Source organism: Schistocerca americana, chromosome 3, assembly GCF_021461395.2.
Source record: "Schistocerca americana isolate TAMUIC-IGC-003095 chromosome 3, iqSchAmer2.1, whole genome shotgun sequence".
NCBI lineage: Eukaryota > Metazoa > Arthropoda > Insecta > Orthoptera > Acrididae > Schistocerca > Schistocerca americana.
In genome coordinates this window covers 727,923,259-727,946,689 of record NC_060121.1, presented here as the reverse complement: position 1 = coordinate 727,946,689, position 23,431 = coordinate 727,923,259, and the positions used below count along the sequence as shown (strand labels likewise).

The window sequence follows — 23,431 nt, the reverse complement described above, 5'->3', positions numbered from 1 at the left end:
GAGCGCCGTGGTCCCGTGGTTAGCGTGAGCAGCTGCGGAACGAGAGGTCCTTGGTTCAAGTCTTGCGAGTAGAAAGTGAAAGTGCTAGCATTTGCTGTAGCAGACATTTGGCTGCGAACGTATGTCTGATACTCGTCGGATAATGGCAGTGGAACAGTGAGGCAACATCAAGTTTTTGGAGTCTTCTGGCGTTTTTAGGCGAGAATTCGTCGAATTCGACCCGAATACCGAGATGCGGGTTCCTGGTGGCTAGTCCCTGACAACAGCCTGGCTCACAAAGGGAAGGCGGTGCACGGGCTTTTGTCCCAGCAGATGGATCACAGTCCTAAAAGCCGGCCGGGGTGGGCGAGCGGTTCTAGGAGCTACAGTCTGGAACCGCGCGACCGCTACGGTCGCAGGTTCGAATCCTGCCTCGGGCATGGACGTGTGTGATGTCCTTAAGTTAGATAGGTTTAAGTAGTTCTAAGTTCTAGGGGACTGATGACCTCAGCAGTTAAGTCCCATAGTGCTCAGAGCCATTTGAACCATTTTTTGAACAGTCCTAAAAAAAATGGTTCAAATTGCTCTAAGCACTATGGCACTTTTCTGAGGTCATCAGTCCCCTAGAACTTAGAACTACTTAAACCTAATTAACCTAAGGACATCACACACATCCATGCCCGAGGCAGGATTCGAACCTGTGACCGTCGCGGTCGCGCGGTTCCAGACTGTAGCGCCTAGAACCGCTCACAGTCCTAGATCACCCGTTGTATTTGCCGGATTTGGCCCCAGCCGACTTCTGGTTATTCCCCAAATGGAAGTTGGCATTCAAAGTCATCCAACAAAGGTGTACAAAAGTACTAAATGCAACTCCAAAAAGAACTACAGTGACTGTTTTCATCACCTTTAAAACGATTTTAGCTCTTTATTGATTCAGGAGGAGGTTAATTTGGCTAAATATAGTGATTTTTTAAACATAATCCATGACTTTTATGTATCATAGTCACAGTCCTAAAGAAACTGGCCCATCCTGTGTATGAATGAAACAGTTGCAAGGTTTTCGTTGCGTATGAAGAGTGGGACCACTACTGCTTACACGTGAGAAATTCGCCGGTAAGCAGCGAGCGTGTGTGAAATGGTCTCTCAGCTTTCACACAGGAGCCGTGTGGGACACGGCGGCAGGCCGGCGCCTTTTGGGGGCGGAGCGGCGGTTGTCGGCGGCGGGGAGACACGCCAGCCGGGGCCGGCGCCGGCGTGGGGGTGGCCGCCCGCACGCGGGGGCGCACGCCCCGCTAATTACGTGCGGCGCGGCCGGCGCCGCGTGGTAGAGCACCCCATCCCGCTGGCTTTGGCTGCGTGAGGGATTCCAAGCAGCAGCTCTGCCGGACAACCGCGGCACCCTTTGTGTAGGGGGAGCGCCGCTTCCCTGTCCCTTGCCACTCACATTCCCTGTCCGCCCGTCTCTTCTTCATCTGCACCTTGATGGCTGCCGCACGATGTGAGCGTAACTTTCCTAGCATACACTGGTTGGACAACAATATGGAAACCATGCGAGAAACGCATACCAACTTGGTGCGTAGGCTTGCAAGTTGCGCATCTGTAAACTGTGATGACCTCAACCCATAGGAAAAATAATTATCAAAATCTGAACTGTGAAGTCATCCAAAATTCTAGTTGGAAAACCACACTCTTTGTTATACTTCTCAATTGGTCACGTTCCCACTTTGTTTATGGACTGAAAACTCTAATATTCACGAGAAACTGCTCTGAAATTAACCTGAACCGACAAAATTGTGTATACAGGGTGGTACAAAAAGGTACGGCCAAACTTTCAGCAAACATTCCTCACACACAAAGACAGAAAATATGTTATGTGGACATGTGTCCGGAAACGCTTACTTTCCATGTTAGAGCTCATTTTATTACTTCTCTTCAAATCACATTAATCATGGAACGAAAGCACACAGCAACAGAACGTGCCAGCGTGACTTCAAACACTTTGTTACAGGAAATGTTCAAAATGTCCTCCGTTAGCGAAGATACATGCATCCACCCTCCGTCGCGTGGAATCCCTGATGCGCTGATGCAGCCCTGGAGAATGGCGTATTGTATCACAGCCGTCCACAATGCGAGCACGAAGAGTCTCTACATTTGGTACTGGGGTTACGTAGACAAGAGCATTCAAATGACCCCATAAATGAAAGTCAAGAGGGTTGAGGTCAGGAGAGCGTGGAGGCCATGGAATTGGTCCGCCTCTACCAATCCATCGGTCACCGAATCTGTTGTTGAGAAGTGTACGAACACTTCGAATGAAATGTGCAGCAGCTCCATCGTGCATGAACCACATGTTGTGTCGTACTTGTAAAGGCACATGTTCTAGCAGCACAGGTAGAGTATCCCGTATGAAATCATGATAACGTGCTCCATTGAGCGTAGGTGGAACGAAACTAAAATGAGCTTTAACATGGAATTTAAGCGTTTCCGGACACATGTCCGCAAAACATCTTTTCTTTATTTGTGTGTGAGGAATGTTTGCTGAAAGTTTGGCCGTACCTTTTTGTAACACCCTGTATATTCTCGGAAACTTCAAAGACATCCAAGACAATATCTGAAAGGAATTAGAAAAAGTGACAAAATTTCGTGAATTACACACAATACTGTTAATAATTGCATGAACACTGTGGGGGTTCACCATACATCTACCCACTTTTGAGTATAACCAGTGTCTCTTAGTACTACGACTCGTAGCAATACAATATCAAAAACTTTTATTACTGGGTATACAGTCCCTAAGTGATTTGACAGCTGACATTTATAATTCACGCTCACGTCAGGAAATGCACCAATACGGGAATAGCAGCTTTTACGTTATTGGTCAGAACGCAAGCAATTATGGCGGTCGCCGTAATTTTCGCGCGACGCCATATTTCGCGACCAAATACTCTTATTAGTCACTGTCATATATCTAGTCTCATAACAATACATCAAACTGCATAAAATAACTACAATAATTTTGACATGCAAGGAGAATTAGTTCTAATGAGAGGAAGAAGTTTATATTTACTGGTGTTTCAACAATGACTACCAGGCAACTTTTGATTCACTGATTGTAATTTTATTTTCGTTAGCAGAAAGCAAACATAAACTAAACAAAGAATTTATCTGAATAGAGTCTGTAATTCTTATACTTTTAATAGAGAAAGAAAGTTTCTAGGTCAGGGGATAGCGTTCGGCGAAATCTCTTAACCTCTTGTTACATACGAAGCGTTGCGTTGGGCAGCACGATGTCGGCGGGTTACGATGATGAGAGCAGGATACAGGCAGTTCCACTGGTTAATCTTCTCCGGCGAAATGCAAATAAAGTTCCAGCACAGCTGTATCATTAACCTCGTGGTGATTAACAAACCACAAGACGCCAGTATACGAACGTTGTTGACATGTCCTCTCTTTCAAAGTACATTACGTAGACATCGCTCGTTTTTACACTCTATGCACTGTCCGTGACGCTATCGTCCATAATTACACAGTTCGTCACATTTATATAGTGTTAGCCACAAATACACAGTTCATAGAATTATTCTTGTGTGTGAAGCACACCGTAAACAATGTCCACTCTGTTCTCGCATTTCAAACTTCAACAACGTCACTGAAAGCCATTTATATTGCGCAGTTAATTAAAGTCGTCACTTTCACGGCTGGATAGAATGTGATAGACAACAGTTCCACCACCCAAAACCAATACCAGCAAAGTTCATTCGCATAAAAGCACTGTTCGTGTCGGCCACAACCAAGTATTGTTAGCGGCACTTTCACAGTCCGGTTTATTTGCTCTTAAAGTTCGCTGGCGTGGCATTACATACCGCAGGGGTAAAGAGAATTAACAATCTGATAGTTCGGTATTACTGTCCATACAATTACGTATGCTTTCCATAAAACACAGTACTATTCTTCCGCGCACGCTTCACAGACACACCATCCACCATCCACTCAACTACACAACGACCATTCGACTATCGATATCACTATCGCTATCCCCTGTCTATAGATGTTATATCGTTATCGTAAATTAGATAAATCTTTATAAATATTATTGACTGCATTTTTCACAATTAATAATATTCCAAAAGAGAACTTTACAAACTTTACCACAGGTACAAAGCAAGAAACATATTTATCCATTGGCAAACGAAATAATGACAATTACATCTTTACATTTAAAAACCACAGTAGAATGTTACATAGTCACAATTAGAAATGACCATATGAACAAAAGAAAAAGAATAGAAATCTAACTAAAATCACGAAAAAAAAGTTTTATATGCGTAATTAGCAATGCCTTCACAAAACCGCCGGAAGAAAAGAAAAATATTAGTACATCTGAAAAGCGGAGGTCGAATTTGATCCGATGTTTCAACGTCGTCCGCCAACGAATAGCGTAGTGGCAGAGCTACCAGAGGCCAGCCCTGTCTACCCAATAATAGGCAATGCTCACAGCCAGAAGGCTCAGTGTGGTGCAAACGTGTGAAGCAAGCAGGCATCCATGCCAAGGAGACGCACTCGTGCTTCCTACAGCCTCCTGAGTGAGTTTGAAAGGGGTCAAATTCCAGCGTTCCCAAGTGGCAGGATGGTCCTTTCGGAGAATTTCCACGCGAGTTGGACGAGAAAAATTGGAAACGTGGTAAATTCTATGCTGAGGTCATCGGTCCCTAGGCTTATACACTACCTAATCTAACTTAAATTAATTTACACTAAGGACAACACACATACCCATGCCCGAGGAAGGACTCGAATCTCCGACGGGGGGAGCCGCGCGAACCGTGGCAAGGAGCCTGAGACCGCACGGCTAGGAAGTTGGACGAGCTATATCAGTTTCGCAGTGATGCTGGACAGATCTTCAACACGGAGGGTTGCGAACCAGTTGATGTTCAAATCAAAAGGCTCTGAGCACTATGCGACTTAACTGTTGAGGTCATCAGTCGCCTAGAACTTAGAACTAATTAAACCTAACTAACCTAAGGACATCACACACATCCATGCCCGAGGCAGGATTCGAACCTGCGACCGTAGCGGTCGCTCGGCTCCAGACTGTAGCGCCTAGAACCGCACGGCCACTTCGACCAGCACAGTTGATGTCAATGGGACTACAGGCACGCACAGCTCTAGCCCGTCTTCCATTCGCGCCAGGCTATCGAAGTGCGCGACGCTACTGGTGGCACCGGAGGATCACTTGAAAGATGGAAATGTGCGCCGTGGTCTTCAGTGATGAAAGCAGATTCTGCCTGCACGCAAGTGACCATCATTTGCGTGTACAGTGTAGAACCGGTGAGCGCTGTCTCGTAGAGTGCACTCGTCCAAAACACATTGGCTCGACCCGAGACCTTGTGGTCTTGGGCGCGATAATCTACAACTCTACTACACCTTTGATGTTTCTACAGGGGAATCTAACCAGCGTTCAGTATGTACAGAATGCTGTCAGATTCGTTCTTTTCTCGTTCTTGCAACAGGTAGGTGATATGTTGTTCCAGCGGGATAATATTCGCACATACAGTGCCCGTTAAAGTCAACGAACTGGCCACCTCCGTAGTTATCTGCAATCGAGCACTTGTAGGACATGGCGGGACGAGAAATGGCTCGAGTGACTCGTCAACCAGTAACTCCTACAGAATTACACGAAAAGGTCGAGCACACGTGGCATATCGTAGCCCAGAACAGTATTTGCCATCTGTACGTCCGACTGGAAGCCAGAGTTAGCGCCTGCGTTGCCGCCCGTGTAGGCTACACCACGTGCTGCTATGGGTGTTGCGACATGAGTCGATACCTGGTACCTGTAAATATAATCATTTCTTGTACTCCATATCCACTGTTGCAACGATAAGTATTAAGTGAAGTGGCTACCTCTATATTGGTGTACTACATTTTTCCGCCACTGTATTTCATCACGAACTACGCCCTTGGTATGTTCTCAATACGTTGCAGGTGTCATTCGAGATCAGAAAGCTATTCCGTGTAGTTGTAACTGCATTATGTCGCAGCTAAGCGAATGTGAAAGTGGCCAAATTGTGATGGTTGTCTTGTGAGTCTTGCCGTAACCAAAGTAGGTGAAGTGTTTGGTATTTCAAGAGGTACCGAATCGCTGCTTTATACCACATACTAGGATCCTGTAGGTCACAAGACGACGGAAGTGCGTGTTGAGTGATTTTGATAGGTCACTGGAGGGGACTGTGCAGAAAAGTGAAAAAATGACAGGACGACAGGTGCAAAAGTCACTGCAGAACTGAGAGTCGCACTCGTGAACCCTGTCACCACCAAAACAACACAAAGCGTACTCCAGAAGCGGGAAATTTCAGGGCGAGTAGGAATTCCCAAACCACTCATCAGTGGTACGAATGGTCGTAAAATGAAAACGTGGTACCGAAGCCTTGAAACCTGGACAATCGAAGAAAGTCATTTGATCGAATGTGTCTTGTTTCACACCGTTTCCAGTTCCTGGCCGAGTTTACGACGCAAGAGTGAAACATTGCGGGGGTCCCGTGATGATTTGGGCAACTATATCGTGGTAACCTATTGGCCCCATCATTACTCTCCAAGACTGCATTTCTGTCAAGTATTGTGTGGCCTTTTCGGCTGATCATGTCCATTTCATGTTACAATCTTTGTTCCTCAATAGTTATTCTACGTTCCGAGACTACATAGCCCTTATTCACATACGTGTTTTAGCAATAGTGGACACCAGAAGATCCTGAGGAGGATCCCAGCAGAGGGGTCGAAACGTCGATCGTTTTAGAAGAAACATGACGCCGCCTAATAACCCAAAAGATTTTAACTTCAGTGACAACGGTCACGAAAACTTGCAGACTTACATACTTATTCACATAGTTCGCATCGTCCAGGACTGCTTATGTGAGCATGAGGACGAATTGTCGCATCTTTCCTGTACACCATAGTTACCAAATATTTATATTATTTAGCCTTTGTGGTCTGTTTTGAAGAGAAGTATGTGAAATTGTTATCCATCTCCCTAATCACTACCAGAACTTGCCACTATTTTGCTTGGAGAATGCTCTAACATTCCCTTGAAAATCGTACATAACCTGTATTTATCCACACCAAGACTACTGGAAGCTGTTTTGAATGCCAACAGATTTCCTTCAACGTCTTAGGCATGGTAATGCTGTGCGTTTTTGGTGTTTTCTCGCTTTTGTCCATTCCCTGTTCCACTGTCATATCTACAGCTACATCTTGGGAAAATGAGTGTAAGCTGTATGGGAAGTCGGGTAAAATACGTAGGGACTTCAGAAACTAAATCACGCACGTCGTCCCCTGCTAAGATCACTAGGCAACGAGAGTGGATCATTGTTAGAAAAGGGTATATTTTCCGGTTTTCCTGTAGAAACAGTTCTGCTGCGATACCGGTGAAAGATGCATAGCAAGTGCGATTGAAATGCCGTGCCAACTGGAAACGTACCCCATGTTGAAGCATGCTTGATAGTACGCTCCGCGTGGATATGACATCAGAATCGCACGCAAACGCGTCGTGACATTTGTCGGTACGTGGACCAAATGCAATGTCGTGGCCGTAGGGAAGTGGTATCAACAATACGACGTAGACCGCGCAGTCGTGGGTCGTGGGATAATGCTGATCTGAAGTCCAGATGTTACACCACCGCTGTGCTTAGCACCCGGAAGGACTGCCATTCAGATTTAGTTTCTCAGCAGTTTTCCCAAACCACCTAAATGAATGTCGGGATGTTTCCTTCTGAAATGCCTCGGTGGATTTTATTCCCCACATTTCCTCAATACAAGCTAGTGCTACGTCTCTAATAATTTCTTTGCCGACGGGACACTAAACCTTACTATTCCTTCTTTCTTCTGTTTTTTACACTTATAACCGACTACATAAGACTTTGCATTTACCTTACATAACTTTAAATAAAAAAATCCTGAGACGATGATTTTGTTGCTGTTGATTGTGTTGCTGTTGTTGTTATTACTTGTATACAACTCACAGGGTATGCATCTGGCACGGAAAAAACGCTAGTAGTCACGAAATCGTATTTACCAACACGGTCCCGTAACTCTATCGCCCGTTTTCGTTCTTTCGTCGAAAATTGCCTTAATTTTGTTCGTTTTCAAAGAATCACACTTTCGCGTACTTAAACCAAAGTTTAATATGTCATGCCAGCTTTCTCGTAGATACTGGTTGTATTGATTCTGCGTGAAAGGTATTCGCAATTTCAGTTTATGGTGACTAATCAGCTTCCTCTATAACTGCTTTAAAAATACCGTTCCTCGTCCTACCAACCGTTCGTTTGCACAACATCTGATAGTCGGTGTCTCTGCTACATCGCCGTTGCTTGGTTACGGATAACTGAACATTCCGACTATATTTGTCAGTTACAGAAACTGGCGGTCGCTGGATGACAGGAATGTGGGCCTAATCGAGGAAAGATTTGGCACTCTTCATTTTGACTGTGACAACTGTTCAAGCAGCATCACAGCATCATATCACGGCTTAACTCGCACGCAACAATTTACTGCCTGTACTGGAGTCTTCACCATTTGCTTGCTGCGTATTTTACTCTACATGTGAGAAAGGTCTCTTGCCACATATCTCTTGCCACATATTGAGTTGAGGAAGACATTATGTTACCGGGGTCAGTCAGATTTACTTGGAAAAAAAAAAAAAGGTTCACATGGCTCTGAGCACTACGGCCTAGACTTAGAACTACCTAAACCTAACCAACCTAAGGATATCACACACATCCATGCCCGAGGCAGGATTCGAACCTGCGACCGTAGCAGCAGTGCGGTTCCGGACTGAAGAGCCTAGAACTGCTCGGCCACAGCGGCCGGCTATTTAGTTACGTGTTATCACTAGCCACTAAATATCGGACTAAATATTTCATCGAGCTGCTTGCACGAGTTCTTCAAAGAGGTCAGTTCAAGATATGATTCCTACTTCATTGGCAATATCAAGTTTTGAACAAATCATTGTGCAGTAACAGCAGCAAGAGAATAGGTTTTTGGATCATATTTCTATATAAAGAAAAAAATTTTTACCGATGTTATTGAGCGGTATCTATGTATACTTTGTAGGAGTTGTTATTATTTCTCACCTATTTCACAATTCCCTCGTGACGTGGAAAAAGTAAATAACTCGAGAAAAACATTACAAAGTAAACTTCAAAATGAAATATAGCCATCTTATTAAAGGATGAGTATAATCAGACACTTCTTTCTTATGTTGTTATGAGATTAAAAAATTAAATAACTAAGGGATAAGGGTTTTGAGGTGGAGGGGAGCTCAATAGAAAAACATCAACGGAAGACTGGCTTCCACGCACACTGCGAAATCTTCACGCCTTACACCACCACTGAGCAGAAGCAAATACAGCTAACTACAAAGATCGCATCTTGTACCTTATAATTTTATTTATTTCAAAAATCTATATTTTCATAGTTTCACTTTTCTATGCCCTTTACACATTTATAATTCTCTCGTTTTACACTTAATATTTTCAATGATAATTTTATTTTACATAATTTTCAAATTTCATGATTTTAGCGTCAGCCTATTTCTGTTACCCAAGTTACTATAATGTTTTATTGAATCTAAATCCATTATGCTCACGTCGTGCTTCCCAGTCCTCCCTGCCTTCTCTCCCCTAACCCAATCCTCCTCAGCCCCATTTTTCTTCCCTCTCATCTTTCGCCCCCTCCCCTCCTTCCCCTCCCCTCTCCCTCTTTCCAATTAAACAACAGCCTCCAGTTGCTTGCAACAGTAGTCTTTGTGTAGTTCTGTAGAGACACGACGGACTGCTTAATCAGCTGCATGAGTGAATATAGCAAATTATCTGCAGTACTTTTTTACTGATTGTAAAATATTGTAAGTCTACATATTTCGTTTGTTAAATTCTCTTTTAGATCCGGAAATGCTCAACTTTGATCGAAACTACTCTCTCTCTTACACACACACATACACACAAATTAACATGCATCTGAAACGGCAAGGTAAATGCCGAATTTTAAATTTGTAAAAAAAAGATGGAGCCAATACCCGGTCTAGCGGTCCAAAGAAAGTCGCCCTCGCATTTGGTGGACAGCGAGATGGGACTCACGGCTGATCCCGGAGTGAAAGTGTGGAAACTAACGTGCCGTTCCATCTGTCCAGTCTTGATCCCAATAACTTGATCTGTACGCTCATGAGCATTTAAATAGGCGATAAAGGCAGAAATAAAAATGATGAATTTCCATTCCAGTTTGATGAAAGTTATGTGACGTCAGTCATGATTTTCTGGCGAAATTCCCGTCCGCAGAAACTGTTACTCTATTTCTCTGATTTTGCACTAATTATGGAAAGCGTATTACAACAGGTTTTTACGGATATAACTGCAGCTGTACGAAATCCGTAGTGGATGAAGCGCGCCACGGATACGGCTGAAGGCATGACAAATTAGGGAGTCGCAGTGAGCCGATGATGATACATGAAACTTTAATTTCATTGATTGCTTTGTTGGGATTACTTTGTGATGGCATTAACTGCGCGTCGCTATAACACTGCTAGCACACGCGCGCGCGTGCGGGATCGGATCTGCAGATAAATATAATACCAGTGAGGCCGCGAGTATCAGCCAGGTTTGTTTGTCAGGATTAAATCCTCACTACCAAATTCATTTGTTTTCTTTTTTCCTACGTAAAATGCATAAATATAAAATTAATGAGTTTGACGGTATGAAATCTTTATTCTGTAGCATCAGCAATACTGTAATTTGTAAATGAAATATTTTATTCTGGATTTGTGTCGTCAAAACTGAATAATATTTGCACGTTTTGTGATCCCCATTGTTCGGTTAATTTTTGCGTTTGGTTCCGTTGTATTATCCATGAGCAACGGTGGATTGAAAAGGTACGTAGCTACAGACGTATTTGGATTATACTGTATACCTGGTCCCTCGTTACACATACAGGAAATGGCGATAAGTATTAGGTTTGTTCATAAGTTCAAAGCGTTTATCTTTTGCATATTGGTATTCCTCTTGCTTTGGGTTTGTTTACTGATAGTCACATTTTATTTGTAGTTCACTGTTGCTATCCGAGTTTATATATCGTTATTTTCTCATTTGAAGGTAGTGTGTGGAGCTGTGGACGCTATAAAATGCAGTTCCAAGTGGAGAAATCGGAGCATTTCCGACATATTCTTCTGTTTGAGTTAAACAAAGGGGTGATAGCAGCGGAGACAACCAGGAACATTTTCGCCATGTGTAGAGATAATGTCACTGGACGGAGCAGGGCAACAAAATAGTTTTCTCGTGTTAAGGAGGATCGTTTTGATGTTATTGACTCTCCACGTTCAGGACGACTTTCGGAGTTTGATGAAGATCGTTTAAATGCATTAATTCACAATGATCCAGTTCAGTGTTCTCGAGAAATGGCAAATGTGATAAACTGTGATCATTTCACCATAACGCGACAATTAAATGCAACGGGGAAAGTTCGCAAATCGAGTTTATGTGTACCGCATGCTCAAAGCCAAAATCACAAAAATCATCGGGTGGCCATTTGTGCATCTCTGTTTGCTTATCAATTAGCTCATGAACAACACCGACCATTGCTATCCTGTGTCGTTACTGGTGACGGGAAATAGTGTCCTTATGCTAATAAAAGAAAAAGAAAGGAATGGCTGATTCAACCAATGCAGAAATTCCTCTTACAAAAACCTGCGAGTATCCACAGAAGATAATGTTAAGAGTCTGTTGGAACAGCGACGTTGCGGCGTACTACGAATTGCTTCGCCGAGGTGTAACCATCACTGATGATATCTATTGTCCACAATTGAGACGTCTTGCAGTCGCAGTCCAAGGACAACAACCAGGATGACTTCGTGAAGTGATGCTGTCCCACGATAACGCCCACATTCTGCTAGACTGACAAAAACCGCTATACAGGAGTTGGGTTGGGAAGTCATTCCGCAGCCAACTTACTCACCTGATCTTGCGCCTCAGATTTTCACCTTTTCCGCTCTCTATCGAACAAACTTCAAGGAACTTCCTTTCCGGATGAATATGGCCCCGAATATAGCTCGACGAGTCCTTATTCTCAAAACCACGTGATTTCTATAGTGGTGGAATCGAGAACTTACCTCTACGTTGGCAGACTGTTGCAAATAGTGAAGGAGAATATATTATTGATGGATAAAGTCTCTCTTATGTGTATTTGTTTTGCGTATGAAAAACACTACGAACTTTCGCATCAATCAAATAGTTGTTGAAATGAGGTGTCCAAATCTAGTGCCTGCATTTTAAGATCTCCTTCAATACAGTACATATGTGTTGCTGCATATGAGACCAACCAGCACTTTGTCTTCAAACTCAGAAAGACTGTCGTGGAATGTCATGTATATGTTTTCGTGTAAGGAAACGTTGCTTTCTGTCATGATATTATTTAGCAGTGTTATATTGACGTGTCCGTTACGTCCATTCAGCCATAAAACATTCCAATTTTACAGCCATTATAAGTAGTCCGACGCCCGCATCTCGTGGTCGTGCGGTAGCGTTCTCGCTTCCCACGCCCGGGTTCCCGGGTTCGATTCCCGGCGGGGTCAGGGATTTTCTCTACCTCGTGATGGCTGGGTGTTGTGTGCTGTCCTTAGGTTAGTTAGGTTTAAGTAGTTCTAAGTTCTAGGGGACTTATGACCACAGCAGTTGAGTCCCATAGTGCTCAGAGCCATTTGAACCATTTTTTTAAATAGTCCGACAGATGAGCGTTGCAGAATGACAGCGTCGTAATGTACCAAACTTCGTGTGGTATTCGAAACTCATAGCAGCGGAACCTGCCACACGATACATCAAGAAACAGCCACCAGCCAAGTCTTATTAGGCGGACGGATGATGACTGTAAAACCTTCGTAGCGACGCTATTATTTTGAAAATTTTTGCCGGCAGTGAACTTTTTCATTATTTCCTTGTGATTTTTAAATAATTTCAATTAGAAGCTGGACATCTGAGACGATTCTTCTATTTATTGCTGAGCTTTGATTTTCAGTGATTGAGAGTGAACGCAGTTCTAAATGTTATGGTCATGTCAACAACTTTAACAGAAATAAGAGATTCGCACTCGGTAATGCGTGGAACTGGGCGTTTGACAGCGAGAGAATGAATACTTACTTATTTCTATTTTTCCCCTATCTCTTCCATAACGAGGAGAGCAGGCTGTGTTTTATAATTTTTTGTACATCTTCCATTCTCTACACATGTGAGTCGTGTGTGCTATAGTAGAAAAGTCCACTGTTTCATCCAAATTCCAGTCCATGATGGCAGGAAGACTGTTCGAGATTCAGTGCATTAAATAGACGCAGTTCTTGACAGCCATCTGTAAGGCTATCCTTCACAAGTCATTACGGGTAAACACAAAGAAAGAAGCTTCCATACCGAGACTGTACTAAACCAGCTCTTCTTCAAGATCTTTACCTAAAATCGTATCTCTGGTTCTTTTTGTTTTAGATGCTTTTGCAGGTGTACCGTACTTCACTTTGGGCAATTTCTAAAGTGTTGTTTTTGGAATATTAAACTATCTACTGGTCATCTTCCACCCCATCTTCATTTCCGGAATGCATCAACAGCTTTACTCACTTTAATTCCACTCCACCTTCTTTGATGAATGTTTCCCATTATCGTTTTAGGAACTGAAAAAAAATCCAGGAGGATAAGAGTGTGTAGTAATACAGGCCGACTTTAAGTATCAAAAACTAACGTGTCCGGTTTAAGCAACTGAAGGGAGTTCAGCTTATGCGAAAAGGCCCATAGTGTGTCTTCTTCTTCTGCCGACTAGGGTTGTCCTTGTTTGTCGGTCTCCTTCTGTGGATGTGCCATGTTGTGTTCCACATTGTTCCCTTATCGAAGCCCGCATCTCGTGGTCGTGCGGTAGCGTTCTCGCTTCCCACGCCCGGGTTCCCGGGTTCGATTCCCGGCGGGGTCAGGGATTTTCTCTGCCTCGTGATGGCTGGGTGTTGTGTGCTGTCCTTAGGTTAGGTAGGTTTAATTAGTTCTAAGTTCTAGGGGACTGATGACCATAGATGTTAAGTCCCATAGTGCTCAGAGCCATTTGAACCATTTGAACCCTTATCGAAACATTTGTTCTGACCCACATTGTTAATCCTTCTGTCTGTCTTAGTATTGCCATTTCCACTGCAGTTAACTTTTGTTTTATTTTTCTCGTTCCTGCTATAGTTTCTGCTGCATATGTGAGAACAGGACGCACTATTGTTTTGTATATTTTTGTTTTTCCCTCACTTGTCATAAATTTGTTACCCCATAGAGTAATTTGCAGGCGTACGGCTGCCCTTACTGCCTTTGTCACTCGATTTTTCACTTGCAAGTCTTTATAGTTGGAGATAACAGTCCCTCATCACATTTCAACTGGTACACCATCTAGTCCTAATTTACATGATACAGCTGTTTTTGATATTACCATATTCTTAGTTTTTTTAGATAAGATTTTGACGTTATTTTGCTGAGCTGTTTTATTACATAGGCGAAGTAACCTTTTTGCCATCAGTCATCAGAATAACATATAATATTTACCACTTTTATAGCCCGGTTTCTTTCTTGCGGCATCAATGATGTGGTCCATTATCAAACTGAACAATAGTGGGTTTAATGAGTCTCCTTGTCATTTGTCAATCAAATAAATTTTTAATATCTAAATGAAACGATTTAGTCATGAACATTAATCATAAACCTTATTATTGACGAATAGACATAGGTTGAAAGGCTTACCTGTCAACATCTAGGAGAAATCCATTATACAAGCATGTAATGGCGTACTGATGAGTAACAAGGGAAGTGAGCGACTTATGCTCTCCACTACGGAGTGGCCGAACCTCCTATTTGCTCTAACGTGGTGCGACTGAAGTTCGGAAGAATGCAGAGCTCAGAGACCAGACAGTCTGCTTCTTTTTTGTGGGGGCGAAGGGCGTGTTTGAGTCCTCGGTATTTATCAGAATGTCTCGTCCGCGGTAGGCTGATAGATGTTCACTTGGCAACTACACTACTGGCCATTAAAACTGTACACTACGAAGATGACGTGCTACAGACGCGTAATTTAACTGACAGGAAGAAGATGCTGTGATATGCAAATGATTAGCTTTTAGGAGCATTCACACAAGGTTGGCGCCGGTGGCGACACCTACAATGTGCTGACGTGAGGAAAGTTTCCAACCGATTTCACATACACAAACAGCAGTTCACCGGCGTTCCCTGGTGAAACGTTGTTGTCATGCCTCGTGTAAGGAGGATAAATGCGTACCATCACGTTTCCGACTTTGATAAACGTCGGATTGTAACCTATCGCGACCTCGGTTTATCGTATCGCGACATTGCTGCTCGCGTTGGTCGAGATCCAATGACTGTTAGCAGAAAATGGAATCGGTGAGTTCAGGAGGGTAATACGGAACGCCGTGCTGGATCCCAACGGTATCGTATCACTAGCAGTCGAGATGACAGGCATCTTATCCGCATGGCTGTAACGGATCGTGCAGCCACCTCTCGATCCCTGAGCCAACAGATGGGAACGTTTGCAAGACAACAACCATCTGCACGAACAGTTCGACGCCATTTGCAGCAGCATGGACTATCGGCTCGGAGACCATGGCTGCGGTTAGCCTTGACGCTGCATCACAGACACGAGCGCCTGCGATGGTGTCTCAACGACGAACCTGGGTGCACGAATGGCAAAACGTCCTTTTTTCAGATGAATCCAGGTTCTGTTTACAGCATCATGACGGTCGCATCCGTGTTTGGCGACATCGCGGTAAACGCACATTGGAAGTGTGTATTCGTCATCACCATACTGGCATATCAACCGGCGTGATGGTATGGGGTGCCATTGGTTACACGTCTCGGTCACCTCTTGTTCGCATTGACGGCACTTTGAACAGTGGACGTTACATTTCACATGTGTTACGACCCGTGGCTCTACCCATCATTCGATCCCTGCGAAACCCTACATTTCAGCAGGATAATGCACGACCGAATGTTGCAGGTCCTGTACGGGCCTTTCTGGATACAGAAAATGTTCGACTGCTGCCCTGGCCAGCACATTCTCCAGATCTCTCACCAGTTGAAAACGTCTGGTCAATGGTGGCCGAGCAACTGGCTCGTCACAATACGCCAGTCACTACTCTTGATGAACTGTGGTATTGTGTTGAAGCTGCATGGGCAGCTGTACTTGTCCACGCCATCCAAGCTCTGTTTGACTCAATGCCCAGGCGTATCAAGGCCGTTATTACGGCCCGAAGTGGTCGTTCTGTGTACTAATTTCTTAGGATCTATGCGCCCAAACTGCGTGAAAATGTAATCACATGTCAGTTCTAGTATAATGTATTTGTCCAATGAATACCCATTTATCATTTGCATTTCTTCTCGGTGTAGCAATTTTAATGGCCAGTAGTGTATTTGCGTGACATTAGAGGGAAGTGTGACGTAGTCCGTGTTGTACGCATCCTCTATGGCATCGGCTATAGGTAAGTCAGTTAAGAAGTCGGAGGAAGTCTCATAGACAGAATCATGCCTAGTAAAACAGTATGATGTTGAAACCAACCTTCTGGTTGATGACAGCTGCAGCTAATCTAGCCCTGCATTTCAAAACTTTATTGAGATACTGGTTTTGCTTAGGGTTTACAAGAAAATAAGTTAATATTTATTAATAACCTTACATACATAACTAAAACTGATTATCAGCTATTAAATTGTAAAATAACAATAATACTTACACAAAATTGTTCTTTAGTGTTTTGGTATTTGTGGAAACCTTGATAATAAATTAAGTTCACTACGGATACTGTAATCAGTACCAATAAAACATAAGTTCGCAGGCTTCCTAGGCCAGTGTTATTTAGAATAAAATAATTTTGGTCATTAGACCGCGTCATTATATAAAACATTAAAGCAACTAAATTGTGCCCGCATCTCGTGGTCGTGCGGTAGCGTTCTCGCTTCCCACGCCCGGGTTCCCGGGTTCGATTCCCGGCGGGGTCAGGGATTTTCTCTGCCTCGTGATGGCTGGATGTTCTGTGATGTCCTTAGGTTAGTTAGGTTTAAGTAGTTCTAAGTTTTAGGGGACTGATGACCATAGATGTTAAGTCCCATAGTGCTCAGAGCCATTTGAACCAGCCAACTAAATTGCCGATGTTTTGAGCAACTTCCTTCGATACTCTTCAGGACGGTCAAATGGTTCAAATGGCTCTGAGCACTATGCGACTTAACTTCTGAGATCATCAGTCGCCTAGAACTTAGAACTAATTAAACCTAACTAAGCTAAGGACATCACACACATCCATGCGCGAGGCAGGATTCCAACCTGCGACCGTAGCTGTCCCGCGGTTCCCGACTGAGCGCCTAGAACCGCTAGACCACCGGTCCGGCTCAGGACGGTCAACTCCAAACATTAAAACGTTTGTGTACCCTGTCATTTTTCATTATTTACAATTTAGAAAAAGATTTTTCGCTGCCAGCTAGATGTAAGAGTATGGATTTCTGTTTTTTGGCAAAAATTGACCTATTTCTTATACTTAGTCGTGTTTAATTATCTCGGGATCAATTAATTATCTTCCTTATTTTCTTTGTCGTGGACATAATTTTTATTGTATTTTTAAAAATTTCAGAGGCCAACGACGAAGTTGAAGGGATTGTACGATGGTGAAAAAATCGAAGACTATTCGTGTTCTAATGTTAATTCTTCATTAATGGAAGACTGAACCGCTTGACATTAGTATGCCAAACTTTTTTTTTTCTTAAGTAATTTTCTGAGTAAGACCTGTTCTCAACCTATCGGTAACGCATCATCAAATGATTACAACACCCAGCATAGTCACTGGCCTGATGCAGTCCCACTTTTTTTGTCTGTAATATATTTAAATGTTAATCAATCTTATTTCGCAGAGATATCGTTTTACTTGCACTCCACAGTGTTTCCATGAAAACATTTTTTTCACATCGTCACTGGAACGTGCGTTCCTGTCGCGACAGTTAACTTACACGAAGTCTGATACCATGCAATATTTTGTATCATCGGTTATTGAGAAACTACATTGAAATATCTTAATACACATGTCTTAGCCCATGTCCTATCATCCTGACCCCTCTTCTTCTCAGTGTTTTCCTTATATTTCCTCGTCGATTCTATGGATAACCGCCTCATTTCCTAATTTACCTGTCCACCAAAATTTCAACATTCTTTTACTCCATAACATCTCAAACGCATTAATTCTCTTCTTTTCTGGTTTTCCCACAGTCAACGTCTCACTGGCATACAATGCTATGCTACAAACGTACATTCTCAAAAACATATTCTTCAAATTAAGGCCTATTATTGATACTAGTAGACACTCTTGGTCAGAATCGCCCTGTTTGTCTGTGCTGGGCTCTTTGTTATATCTTAATTGCTTCATCCGTCATTAGTAATTTTGTTTTCAAGGTAGCAGGGTTGCATCGTGTCGTATCTTTCCTGGTACTCCGATTTACTCTAAATCCATATTCTGTATGGTTGCCCAGAACAGGTTTACGCGCTGGGCACGAGTACGCAGAGCACTCTTTTCGGGAACCATTCTTGCTAGAGCGCTACCGACGATGGAGGATTAGTACTGCCATCTACTGAGGGTTCTCAGAAACTTCACAGTACTAGCTGAGTGAACGTCTTAGCGCGAAGAACATATTTCTGTTCTGTGCCAGGTGAGTAAATTTTGTTACCTAAATATTGATCATCCTATTGAGCATACCTTTCAGAATTGAGAATAGATAAATATATGTCAGTTTACAGGAGACTATTGTTCTTCACACACCACCTTTGTATCATTTGAAAGCCTGAGGGTTACTATCGTAGTTTCGCAACTACTGTAATTCAAACACAGCGAAGGTACACGTTTACGCCGTTCTATTGGGGCACGTTTACGCACAGCTTTGCACTGCCATCCTTATAGTTAACCCCAGTCAAGGGAACTTAAAGGCAACAGCAGTTGGAAACGCAGTCAAAAAAAATTGAAGGCACAAGAAAATAAAAGGTAAAAATTACTGAAAAAAGCTATTTGAACCTAATCAATCTCAAGCAGAAAGAAATAATTCTGTGAGATCAAGGACTGGAAGGGGGAAAAATGCTACAAGCAAGAACAAGGAAAAGTGAGAAGAGGCCTGCTTCTGACCGCATCATTTCTCCCCAAAGGCATTTTTTCACATAGTAGTTCAACATGCCATCCTCTTCAGGTCGGCGTTATTTCTGTTTTCTTTTATGTCGTCTGCCACCTGGTATCTCTTCCGACCTTTCAGTCTCCTCTCATCAACTAGTCCTCCCAAACTGTGGCAATCGGTTCTTCTTACTTCATCTTATAAACTGCAGCACTCTGATGAAGAGACAGAAAATCTGCCTTTGTATTTACTGCTTGAAACGATACAGCCAATGAAGAAGAAATCAAGAATGGGCCCGGCGCCTTAGATGTAAAAGGTGTGCTCACGACGACTGTGCCACAAGGAACACTTTATTTTTTTCTGTGCATAAATTGCAATTCGGACATTGATGATGAATAGGCCTTTAGCTAATAATCAAACCACTATGTAAGTCGTATTGTGCTAACAGATGGAAGCAAGCCGAATAATTTGTTCAGTGCCACAATTTTTTTTTATTTTACAGTGTTAATTGATGTAAATATAACTATAATTTTGTTTACTGACAGAAAAACTTATTTTGTAAGTTTCAATACTGTGCTCTACATACTCATTATTGTGTTGTGTGAGATGCGTGAATGTGCCCCCATAGGTGCGTAAACTGGCGCCGTATCCGGCGCACCTTTACCCACTTGACGTGACACTATGTAAGATTATTTTTCATTCTTAAACGTAATGATGAGTTAGAAGATTCTATGCAAAGCTATACTTAAATAATAATGCCGTAAGACCAAACAGTTTCAAACAAGGTGAATCTAATCAAAAAATTTTAAAAGTTCAGAAAAGAAATGCGCATAAATGTCTTCTGGTCTCCCCTACTCATTAGACAGTTCATTCCATTCAACTGTTCCTGTAATGCCACACCCGAAAAGAAAGGCTCACGAAAGTACTCCAATAGGAAATGACAGTTGGTAGCACAGGAAAGGGAAGAATTAGGTAAAGCCGTGACTAAGAAATTGTTGCCGATTTATTGCTCCGCTGAAAAAACCGTGCGTGCAGCTGTGACGGAAGCGACATATTTGCATGTCCGCCTTTGCAGCAGTGGGAAAACTGCACTCGTCCTGGATTTGTCGCAGCCGTGTGTCCGGCAGCGCAGTAATACACTTTCGCGTCGCGTGACGTCTATTATGTTAAAAGGCTACTTCCAATTACATCCTCTCCGCGGCTGATGGCACAACAGATACCGGGCGCAGAAAGAACGGTCACCGCTTATAATAACGGACTGTAATTGCCAGCGCGTACACGTGTAATTACATGGCGTGCCCCCTTATAACTCACGCGCAGTTAGACCGGAGCAAGTCGCCGCCTCCGATACCGCCACCAGCAGCGCCTCTGCAGCACGGCCGCGCAATTCATCTAACATCTAACTCTATACTCCACAGGCTACCTTACGGTGCGTAGCGGAGGGTACTCTATGCACCAATGTCGCTTAACCCGTTTCCTAGTCCAGTCGCGAATCGTGAGTGGGAAAAACGACTGTTGATATACTTCTGCTCGGCTTTCTCCAAGTTTACCTATCATGCTCTTTTCGCGAGATATACACAGGAGGAAGCAATACATGGGTTTACCCTTCTAGGAATCAATGTTCTTGGAATTTCAGCGGTAAATCTCTCGTTGATACTCGTGTCTTTATCAGCGATTGACACGGAAGTTTACCGAGCATCTCCGTAACAACTGTAGTGACTCAGATTCTTGTGGAATTTCTGTTAATCACGTAAATTTACGATACCACTTATTTTTAGGTATCTGTACCTAAAGGAGTAAAAGACGGAACCCTTATAGGATAAATTTGTTGTCCGTCTGTCTGTCCGACTTTTAAGACCCTTTCTTCCTCGGAGTCGGGTAGCCATATCAAGCTGAAACTTATGTCACACATTATGGTCTACGGTCCCTTGGCGGAGAAAAAAATTGAACCTTCTAAGTGTATGCAGTCAACAGATACGGCCATTTATATCATACATTTTGACAGTCATACATTTTGACAGTCGATAAGTCAGTCATTAAATCAGACAGGTTACTTCCCGTTGTCCTGCATTGATACATTTGGTCAGAAGGTTTAATTGTATAAGTAAAGGAAAAAGTAGAAAATTGTTAATTTGTAATTATATCACACTATCAACATTTTTTTTGTCATTTGTTATCCGACTTCAAACTTAAAACATTCTCGAAAGTCTTGGAATTCCCGGGATCGATAACCTGCCTGTGCCAATACCGATAACAGGTAAAATAGTCGTATTTCTCGATTCCCAGATAGTATATACAGCACATAAGTATGTTTGTATGGAACCCTCAGAACACTAGTCGTACTCGCACCTGGCCAGTTTAGTTTAACCTATACTTACATCTAAATTACAATTAATGTAAAAACGTTGAAATGATCTCAGAGTTCTCTCCTTAAAAGTTTGTCTACAGTTTTTGCGTAAATACTTTTTGTAACTAACAAGCAATATAAATTTATTGGAGCATTCTCTGTAAAGTTAATAATTTCGAAGGGAACTTTATACGATCTCGTGCCTAGTAAAAGACTCGCTGACGGAACGTGTCGCTCATCATTGAATCTTTTCTCCCTTTTCTGTGTCTTATTTGGTAAGGTTTCCGAACAGATCAACAGCACTCAAGAATCGAACAAGTTTTTTGTAAATCACTTCTTTCGCGGATGAATAAAGTGTTCTTCCTATGAATCGCAGCCTGGCATCTGCCTTTCCTACATATTATTTTCTGTGGTCATTTCATTTTCGGTCACTATGTACGAACACTGCTAGGTATTTTCCTGTTGTCACTTTTTCCAGTATGTTTCCCAACAGAGTAATAGACCAGTAATGGACCTCTTCGCCTATTTATGCTCAATATGTTGCACTTATTTATGTTCAGGATCAATTAACAGTTCCTGCGCCAACAGTCAAACTCTTGTTGGTCTTCCTGAGTTTTTGTAGTCTTCTAGTGTTAATACTTTATAGAAAACAACAAGGTCTGCATACAGCCTCAGAGTGACCGGTGGTATCCACTAGTTCGTTTATATACAGGGTGTTGTAGGAGGGCTGCTCAATATTGAGCATATGATAGGAACGACCATTCGAAGCAAAAAATTCTAGTAAAAACACGCTCTAAACTACATACCTTAAGAGCTATAAGCACTTGTTCATTTTCGCATCTGCGAAACACATCTGTTCTACTGAACAAGTGCGCATAGCTCTTAAAGTATGTATTTTGGAGACCATGTTTAAAGCACATTTTTTCCTTGTTTTGGTCGACACTACCTCCTCCCAAAACATGGAAAGCAAAACACTTGCAGTAGAAGATATCTATGCTACAGTGTCGAAGATGAATAAGTGCTCATAGCTCTTAAGAAACCCATTTTAGATCCAGCATTTACTGAACGTTTTTGCTTCGAATGCTCGTTTTGGTCATATCCTTGAATATTAACCACTCCTCCTGCGACGCCCTGTATATTGCGAAGAGTAATGGCTCTATAAAACTCCCTTGTGGTACTCACAAAAGTACCTTTACTACTCTCGGTTTCGTCTCGTTATGAAAAACGTATTACGTTCTATATCCTAGCGCCCTCAATCCGATCACAAATCTGGCCCGTCACTCTGGATTTCAGGGACGAACAGACACAGCTATGTTTCGCAACGTCTCTAATTACGGAATATATGTTGGTTTTTATAATGAATATATCGTTCTCCACAAACGCCTTAATGACAACGTTGAGAAGTACATCGATTGGGGCGGGTGAAACCCCAGCACAGCAACGAAGGCTTCAGTAAATCGTTTTACCTTGCCGTTGTGATGGACTCTTTCCTTAAATGCGTTTTCATGTTAAAAACATTTCCCGACTATTTCAACTTTTTAAAACATATTTTGCTCCTCGCTTCATTATTATCCAGTTTATCAAAATGTTGCCGAGTTCGACTGTTATTAGAAGCCATTCTATCTGCTGATTCAATAATTCTTGCACTTAAAAGATTTTAAACAATAATACAAAAACAAACAAGTAAATCGAGTCATGAAAACTAGAAGATTCAAAGTGAACGAACTGCGAACGAAACGCAGCCTGTGTTGATGAAATATCGCGAACGTTTTCGCTGATTCACTCTGCCGTTCGAGCGAGCCCCGCCCTTTCAGTCGTTGGCCTGTTGGTACTCGCGCGTTCAATTGTTGACTGTATGGAAGGGAAGCCAGTGGCGAAATTTTTGGACAAATGATGAAAATGTAATATATCATTACCAGAATCATTCGAT

At 42.6% G+C, this 23,431-nt stretch overlaps 1 protein-coding gene across 1 annotated transcript in view; it reads right to left on the bottom strand.

Moving 5' to 3' along the window:
• Positions 1-1,129: 1,129 nt before the first annotated feature.
• Positions 1,130-23,431, bottom strand: part of LOC124606348 (RELT-like protein 2) — a 52,250-nt gene continuing 29,948 nt past the window's right edge. Inside the window, exon 2 of the mRNA XM_047138330.1 lies at positions 1,130-1,358. Coding sequence (XP_046994286.1) covers positions 1,130-1,358 — 229 coding nt within the window. The remainder of the gene's footprint in view (positions 1,359-23,431) is intronic.